Genomic DNA, 9,463 nt, shown 5'->3' with positions numbered 1-9,463 from the left:
CATATCTTCCATTGACCATTTGTATTGTTATTTCTATGATTCATTATGGTTAAGTTGGGTTTTTTTTTTTTTTATTGATTCATTAAATGTTATATTAACTCTCCATCACCCAGTATTTTTATATTATTTCGAAATTAAGTAATCTTTCTAGCCAACTATGCTATGCCATAGCCAAAAACTTTTCAGTTTTTTTTTTTTTTTTTTTTCATTGAATAACTGATTTTGTTGCACATGACATTTTGACCAGTAGAGGTCACTGCGTGCTAATTTTAGTGGTGAGGGTCCGAGTAAGATATCAGTACACAAACACAACAGAAACACAGTTTACGGATTAGTAGTTCAACACACATATATAGCCTATGCATTATTAATGTTTAGGCCTATATTAGCCATTTGAAAGTGTTTCCAAAGATGTTAATAGTTGTAGGCCTGGCTATATATGTAGCCTACTATTAGACTGTTTGATAGATATCTAATCATTTAAGGAGCTTGACTTTTATGTTTTATCACCATGATAACACAGACCACACAACAACACCTACATGCACGCGCTCTGTGATGTAAAACACATGAGGTTTTATCCGCAAAAACATAGGCATGAGACGAGCAATGAGAGGAGCGCAGCCACACAGGTGAGACTGTTGATGTCACATGATCAGAGGTTCAACGTCCAGGTGAGACGGCGAGAGTCAGTCAGTCAGAGAGACAGACAGACAGCGGCTACTGTACATGTACATGACAGGATACACACAACAACAACGAGCTGGCATGTAGTTCATGGAATTAATCTCTTTATCATGAAGTCAAAAGTTGGATTATCAGATGAAGAAAAGGTAATTAATCACACTTGAAGTCTACGAGAATACAACTTAATGTGGAAAAAACAGCATACTGTATGTCATTATTTGACACTATACAATTTGCTTTAAAATATTTAAACCAAAAACAGACAGTTGGCTACATTGATCTACTATGATGACTGTTAAACTTTCGATTTGATTACGTAGGCTTATTTATTCTTAAAAATATATTATTGGCTACATATTTTTATTCTTTGTGTTTCGTCTTAATTGAACGCACAGATTACCGCTTTGTCTTGGATCTACGTCTCGGCCTTGAGTTTAAGGTGAGAAATAAAAAGTTGATTCGACTGACATGACATTCAAATGAGCAATGTTATATAAGCGCTTACGATCTATTGCTTTTAATTAATAATACATCTATAATGCATTAAAAGGAATTTCTTTTTCAATCAAAGAGAAACCACTACTTGCATCTGGAGTTATGCATTTCTTTTTTTATAGAGGTAGTAACATTTAGCCTAATATAGGCAACACATAAACATGTTTTTTAGAAGTAAAATGTATGAATTGCTTTAATTCACTGAGACAAACTGAGGCAACGTATGAAACACGCATTGTAGGCTATTATACAGTAAAAAATCACTTTTTGTTTAGATTTTACTTTAAAAGTTAGTTTTGCCTTATTGTTATTAATTATGCAAATTGTAGTTTTATACTTAATTTTATGTTGTTTATGTCATATGTCATGTGTGTTTACAGTACCTCAATACAGCTTTGTGACCAATCACAGCAACCATGTTTTTTAAAATGAAATTAACAAATAATAATACATTTAACTAACAAAATGTTAGTTAATGTGGTAACATCTTATTTATTATTTTCTAAATACATTAGTTTACATGGACTAACTAACTCTAAGGGTTAAATCAGGTAGAAATATGGAGACGACAGGGACAGAAGTTGCTTTTTTAAAATCCCAAAGTAGAATTCTTAACTTGAATGACCTTTTTTTCTGTTGCAGTCTAATAGGTAGTTGTTCTGTGGTGGTGGTGTCCATTATAAAGAGAAGGCATCTCAATGAACAGGTTAGTCAATATGCGAATGTAAAATTTCATTTTATCTTGTGGGAACGGATCTGATTAAACCACCAGCTTCTAAACGGGCAGGTTTTAAATTCATAATCTGAATTTATTAATTGACAAATGGAAATGAAATGATGGATTTGATGGATATGCATTCCCTGGCTGAATCACAAAAGTCTTGCTGCAAAAGTCTACAGTGAGGGTCAATATTGGCTAAAAGTGCGCCAGTGTGCGCAATGAAAACTAAGCCCTCTGATTACATCATTGCATACATCTCTCACGCATAACACGCTTTAGATAACTCTTTTGCAAAGTTCACCAAAACATTTGTAAAAATATTTCTTCAGCAGTCTCTTTAAATTGGGCCTCCCCGTTTGCAAATATACAGCAATATATATATATATATATATATATATATATATATATATATATATATATATATATATATATATATATATATATATATATATATATATATATATATATATACTGCTCTTATGAATAAAGGTTCCAAAAGGGGTTTCACAGTGATGCACAGAGGAACCATTTTGGTTTTTAAAAGAGCCATTTTTTCTTAGTGAAGAACATTTAAAAAATCTAAAGAACCATTTGTGGAATGGAAATGTTGTTTCCATGGTTGTTAAAGTTTCTTCATGGATCTTCATGGTAAGAGTGTATGTTTTGTTCTTGTATTACAGGTTAAGCCTCTTGTTCAGCTGGCCCTGGCAGATTTCCTGGCGTCGCTTGTTTTGATGTGCACTGCCATAAGTAATTTGCCTTATGAAATTTGGCCACTCAGTGAAAAGCTCTGCAACAACGGATTGCCTTTGTCTCTGGTGAGAAACTTATACAGAAACATATGGAAGCTTGTTTACGCCACAAAAAAAAAAGATAATTGTGACTTTTTATCTCACAATTGCGAGATTACATCTCGCAATTCTGACTTTATTTCTCAGAATTGGGAGATATAAAGTCAGAATTGCATGATATAAAGTCAGAATTCTGAGATATAAAGTCAGAATTGCGTGATATAAAGTCGCAATTGCGAGAAAAAAAGTCAGAATTCTGACTTTATAAGACGCAATTGCGACTTTATATCTCGCAATTCTGACTATATCTCAGAATTCTGACTTTATATCACGCAATTCTGACTTTATAACACATAATTGCGAGTTTATATCTCGCAATTCTGACATCTTTTCTCAGAATTGTGAGATATAAAGTCAGAATTGCGTGAAATAAAGTCAGAATTCTGAGATATAAAGTCAGAATTGCGAGTAAACTCGCTATTGTGAGATAAAATGTTTTATTCAGTGGCGGAAACAAGCTTCCATAGAAACATGTAATCATGTGTAGCTGTTAAAATAATTTAAATCTAATAAAAGTCTCAAAGTATTTGTTCACATCTCCAACCGGGATACGAATGCACATTTAATGCAGAAAAATAACAATTTGTTGTGTTTGTGTGTGTGCACGACACAGTGCATTTACTGAATAATGTCCTTGTTATGCAACAACTTCCTTGAACAGCTGAGAAATGAACATCTTGGTAACAATGACTATTGGTGTTGAGTTACACAGAAGATGTTCATTCAGTGCTTTGTAGGTTTCCAGCATTATTGTGTGTTGCCATAAAGCAATTGAAGAGTCTCATCTTTCTCATTTGACACCGAGTTGACACAGTGGATGAGTAAAAACGTATAACTATACAGGTGGACATATATGAGGCCACAACAGTAGGAAGGAAACATTTCTTAATACTGCTTAAAATACATTTTAAGCAGAAGTATTGCAGCACACACCTTTAAATTGAAATATCAAATGTAAATTTAGTCAGGTGTGTGCAAAGCTTTCAGTGTGGATCTGTGCAGCAGCTGTGATGACCTTCAGTTGTTTAAGCATTATCTCTGTCTCTTCCCAGGCCTTCTACTGCGTCTCGTTTCTGCTTGTCATTGTTTATGCCTGTGAGTCAGCACTTGCGTTTCAAGGATGGAGAGAAAAAGCAGAGCAAGAAGCATTTGAAAACCAGGTGAGCAGGGTTGCCGCACACACACACACTGTCGCTGTCACTGTCACTGTTATGTAGATTAAATCAGTGTCACTGGTATTAACATGAGGGCTAAGAATGTTTGTTGACGCAGCATTTTGGCAGAGTCTGAGACCGGTCAGGCTGTGCCACATTCCTCCCGTATTTTCTTTATATAGTCACGTAAATGATCTCTGTGCAGTACATTTCTTAAAAGTACCTAACGCTAAAATAATATTTGTTGTTGTAACCTAGGGTAGTTCAGTCATTATAAATAATATTTAACTCAAATCCTGTTAGTTTAGATCAGTGTTACTGTCGTTAACTAAAACTAAAACCATATTAAAAATGTGTTACTTAAAATAAAATAAACGTTAACTGAAATAAATGATAAAAAAGTTAACTTATTTTATTTCAGCTAGTTGCAAAGGCACAATTCTCATTTTTGTTTAGTTTAAAATGTTTAATTGTTTAGTTTAAAAATGGCAAAAACACTCAACAAAAATGATCAAAATAAAACAAAATAGTATCACTGAGATACTATTATAGTTTTTTATTAATATTTTTAATTCATTTTTATTATTTCAGTAATTTTGTTGTGTTCTTGTCATTTTTAATCATTTTTTTATTTAGTTTGTATTCATTTTTTATTTTGGTTTTTAGTTCTTTTAGTTGAGCTAAATGAACATGATACATTTTGCCATGGCAACATAGCTGAAATAAAATAAGTGTTTTTTGATTATTCCACTTTTTTGATTATTGTCTATGAATCAAAATTGTAGTTATTGATTCATTATATATATATATATGAAGAGTTCAGATGCAAAAGCCTCTAAGTGCCATCTGAAATTTTCTTCTAGAATGATCATTTTTATAAAGCTTGTATATTTAAGTTCAGTAATTTCACTCAAATGACAATTAATAGGTAATTTGCATTGCCATTTATGTGATATTATTGAACTTAAATATACAAGCTTGATAAAAATTATCATTCTATAAGAAAATTTCAGATGGCACTTAGAGGCTTTTGCATCTGAACTCTTCATATATATATATATATATATATATATATATATATATATATATATATATATATATATATATATATTTAATTGTATTGTGCTAATTTTTTATGCATTCATTGTCACAGTTATCACGCAGGAGGAGGAGGTTTTGTCTTGTCTATGTAATTGCATGGTGAGTAGTTCCATTTAGTTTTCTTAAATGCATTTAAATATGATTTATGTTAAAGTCCACATGAAATCAAAATTGACCATATTTACTTTGTTTGCCTAAATTGATCGTTTTGTGGTGAACAATTCATCCATGCAAGTCAATCCACACAAAAAAATTTTTTGGCTTCGTAATCTTTAATCAAAATCTGAAAATGCCCCTCCCCTCTGCTTTGGAGGACCTTCTCTGATGACGTATGTTTGACGGCTTGGTTTGGGAAACGCTTAACCACTCCCCTCAAACCGTTAGTCTGTTATGAGCAGAGATGGAGAGGAGGAGCGCTAGAGTAAAACCCTGCCCTCTGTTCAATATTCCGTTTCACTGGGAAATACGTCACAACACTGGAGAAAAGTCGTTTGCAACTTCCGGTTCACGCGGACTTTAAACTGTAAATATGATAAATATGCTTGCAATGTGTATGTAATGATCTATATGCTTACTACATGTCATTTCTATAGGCTTGTACCGATAATTGGATACCTCGTCTATATTAATACCTTCAGAGTTATGGAAGCTACTCTCGTGCCAGCAAACGAACCAGCCCGCACGCCTGATATGACACACGTCAGCCGAGGGCCCTCCGCCAGGTTCTGTGGCAGGTGAGGATGAGTTTCTCTCTGTGAGCTTGTGTGACGTACGCATATGTGAATCATTTCACCAAATTCATGTCTGTTTCTTCTTGCAGCTGCATTCTCTTCCTGCATCTCACAAATGACTCCTGCACAACAGTGGTAAGAAATGTATAGATGACAAGTTTAAATCTAAATAATCTCTGGAGCTGTTTCATCACGCTGTCTTTTGTCCAACAGGATCCGGCTCATGCCGAGTTCATTCGTGTTTTCACTCTCAGCAGTGTGTTGATCGTCATCATCAGCTGCACAGTGGGTACACAAATCACATCATTTGACATTTTTCGTCAATTTCATCACTCACCCTGAAAAATTATATTGTGGACTCAACATGTCATGCTTTGCTTGAAAATAAATGCCACTTTGTTTGATATTTTATTATCTAATGCAATGACAAGTGTCCAGATACTTTTGGGGTCACTGTAGGTATTTTACATAAATAATCTTCTGTTGTCCTGTAGGTGGTGTACTGTAGGTTACAAAGCTGTTATAGGCATTATGAGGACACAAGCATGATCACAATGTCACAGAGACATCCAGGTGGGATTTGGTCCTCGGCTCGATACATGATCCTTGTTATCTTTTTCTGCTGGGCACCAGGTCAGTACAATAACACACACGTGTTCTCAAATGCTACACATATGCAATAATGTTTATATGTATTTCTCTCAATATGAATGGTTGTTTTTGTCATTTTCAACAGTTATATTTTGATTCATTTTTTCAGCTCTGGTTCTCATCTGTCTGTCCTTCGCAAAACCTCAGATAAAACATCTCTTCCCCCTCTATGTCATACAGGTAAAACACATTTTCTAAACTAGAACATGTTCTGTTACATATATATATGCATTAGCAGGGATTTTTGACTCTTTCTGCATGGTGCATTGTTATGCCAGTAGGTGGCGACAAGTGACTGTCTTTACCAAAGAGTCGTTTGATTCATTCACTCAACCAATTCGTTCAAAAACACTGATTCATTCAGGAACGGAACAAGTGACTGAATGAATGAGTGAGTCATTGAACTCAACCATAAAAAAACAATGTTAAAACAGGGTTGGGAAGCACTGAGATAAAAATCGCTACTTCATTCAGGAACAAAAGTGACTTGATGGATTTGGAACCACATACTTGCATACTACTCTACTATTTCTGACATATAAAGATATGGTAAAAATACTAAGTAGTAGTATGCAATTCATTCATTCCATGCAGTTCCGAATTCAAATATGGTCGGCATGAGTGAGTGATTAAATCGTCCACTTTACTGATTCATTCAAAAATGCTGATTAAAGGTCCATTCACAGCAAGAACGATAACTATAAAGATAATAACTATATTAGCGTCTACACTAACGAACGATTACCCTGCTGCTTTAAATGTTCAAGCTCTTTAAAACAGAATATATTATGATTGGCTGTCAATGTTTTTATCAGCTGGGAAAAAATCGTTCTGAAGGTGATTCCAACAATATTGTTTCTCTGTGCCGTTATCGTTAGAGTTGTGGTTGGTGTGGACTCTGCTATGCATTTACATTTAGAAGGATTTTTAGAACTATATGTTTATCGTTATCATTATAGTTATCATCCTTGGCGTTAACTGGCCTTAATTCTTGACTGAGTCTGTGTGTCTCATTGAATCATTCACTTAACTAATTCATTCAAAACATTATAATAAATTTAGGAACGAAACAAGTGAATTACTGTATGAGTGACTCATTGAATCATTTACCTAACTGATTCCTTTTCAAATGATGATTCATTCAGGAATGCATGTTGCTCGGACACGCACAACATTCGCGTTTTGCGGAGCAAAAACCGTCAAATTAAATAGCAATATTGTGTCTAAAATGTACAGTAGGTTACTCAATATTAACTTCTTGTTTACTAAACTGTTGTTTAAAATCTATCACAATCATGCTTACTTACATACACAAAATATATTGTGTATCAGTGAGTAAAGAGTACCTGAAAATACTTAAAGGGATCTAGTGTATATATATCTATGCACCAGTCTGCGTACACGTCACACAGCAGGAGGCGCCCGCGCCCACAGATCACTTGGACGTGGCTGTGTTACAAGAGGTAAAAACAATATAAATACAGTTAGTTTTCTCACACAAACCGCTCGTTTCGTGTCTTATGCCATCAATGTGTACTTACGATGGGGAATTGTTTAATTTGGACAATGGGGAATTGTTTTAATTTGGACTCTGTGCATGCTCTTTGAGACAGTGACCATAGACCTACATTATAGGACTGTCAGACAAGAACGACCTAAAACCTAAAATATCTTTTGACCTAAAAATATCAAAATTGAAACTACTGCGGAAAAAAAGACACCTACATCTTGGATGCCCTTGAGGTAAGCTAAAACATACCAAAATTTTATTTCAAAGTGAACTATCCCTTTAAGTAAAGGTACAGATACCTTACAGCAAAAATTTCTCCATTACAATTTGCAAGTCATCAATTTCAAAGTCTTAGAGTCTCTGTTTTTAACAATACTTAAGTATTTTACTGTTACTGAATGGAGGCTCAAATAATGCACAAGTCCTCAACACTTACATGCTAGTGAAAAACAAGAAACAGTTGATTTGTGAGGAGAACAATCACATTTTTATTCCGTAAAGTCGAAATAACACTGAACACCTCAATATTGCAATCGACACGGTTTCGCCCCACTAGTGACGGCCCTGGTTAGAAGTATATGATTTCTAGGTTTTGTTGTTGTTTGAGAGGTATAAAAATGAATGCTATTCACAGACCTTTTAATCGTGTGGTATATTTTCTCCCATGTGTTGTTGTCCAGGCGCTGTCAGTGTCACTCCAGGGTTTTCTGAACAGTATCGTGTACGCGTGGAGACGACGCAATTTCAGAGATGCTGTGCTGGGGGAACGTCTGCCTCTCATGGCCTATTCAAACAGAGCCTTCTTTGAACAATCATTAAATGAGCCATCATGAAATCGCAGTATGAAATCATGTAAATATTAGTGTATATCCACATAGGAGTACAAATATTTGTTTAAATGTTTTTCTATTTATTTTTATACATATATTTGTGATACCTGTTGATAGGCAATTGTACTGCTGTCTGCATAACAGTATAAACCATACTTGAAATGTATAAAACAATAGCTGAGCTTGAATTATTAGTTGATCATTTTCAAACCAAACGTACCTTATTTACAAAAGCGATATTATATGGAAAGTGTATTTCTGATATATCAGTAGTTGAACTGCACTTTTATTCAATAAATGTCTGCTTAGCCATGTGCCGATACTTCTAGTTCTTGACTGAACATTTTTTCTAGTTTATCCATTACCTAACAATGACAAAGCAATATATGTCACGGTTGTAAAAAAAAATTCTGTCTCATAAAGTGTGATCCCATAAAGTTTTTCAGTACAGAGAAGTCAAAGGGTCATGATTATGTCACATGTCACATGGTGAGTTTACAGCATGCACTTTTCTTTGTGTGCAACCTGAAACCACCGACAATCCAAAACTAAAAGAATAATCAATGAAATCAAAATTCCAGTTAGCCTTTGTGTTTATTGCAGTCTCACAAGGGCTGTGATAAATAATGTGATAAGTCTGATCACGTATACTACATAATTAAGACTGAATTTATAAAAATGCCCTCTTGCTATCTAGGTAACTGGAAAAAGTGTATGGTTGTAGACACAGCA

The 9,463-nt window shown here is 34.3% G+C and overlaps 1 protein-coding gene across 1 annotated transcript; it reads left to right on the top strand.

Annotated features, from left to right (window-relative positions):
- Positions 1-597: 597 nt before the first annotated feature.
- Positions 598-9,057, top strand: LOC308694354 (transmembrane protein 116; the record flags this gene model as incomplete). Its single annotated transcript, XM_081371861.1, has 11 exons — positions 598-632; positions 1,825-1,888; positions 2,584-2,721; positions 3,807-3,914; positions 5,062-5,108; positions 5,603-5,743; positions 5,830-5,875; positions 5,954-6,025; positions 6,235-6,373; positions 6,501-6,571; positions 8,582-9,057. 11 exons carry the CDS (start codon positions 598-600, stop codon positions 8,732-8,734), a joined length of 1,014 nt encoding a protein of 337 aa, XP_081227987.1. The 3' UTR covers positions 8,735-9,057.
- Positions 9,058-9,463: the final 406 nt, after the last annotated feature.

The sequence above is a fragment of the Scardinius erythrophthalmus genome (assembly GCF_964197995.2).
Source record: "Scardinius erythrophthalmus genome assembly, chromosome: 8".
NCBI lineage: Eukaryota > Metazoa > Chordata > Actinopteri > Cypriniformes > Leuciscidae > Scardinius > Scardinius erythrophthalmus.
This window is presented reverse-complemented; position numbering and strand designations above follow the sequence as displayed.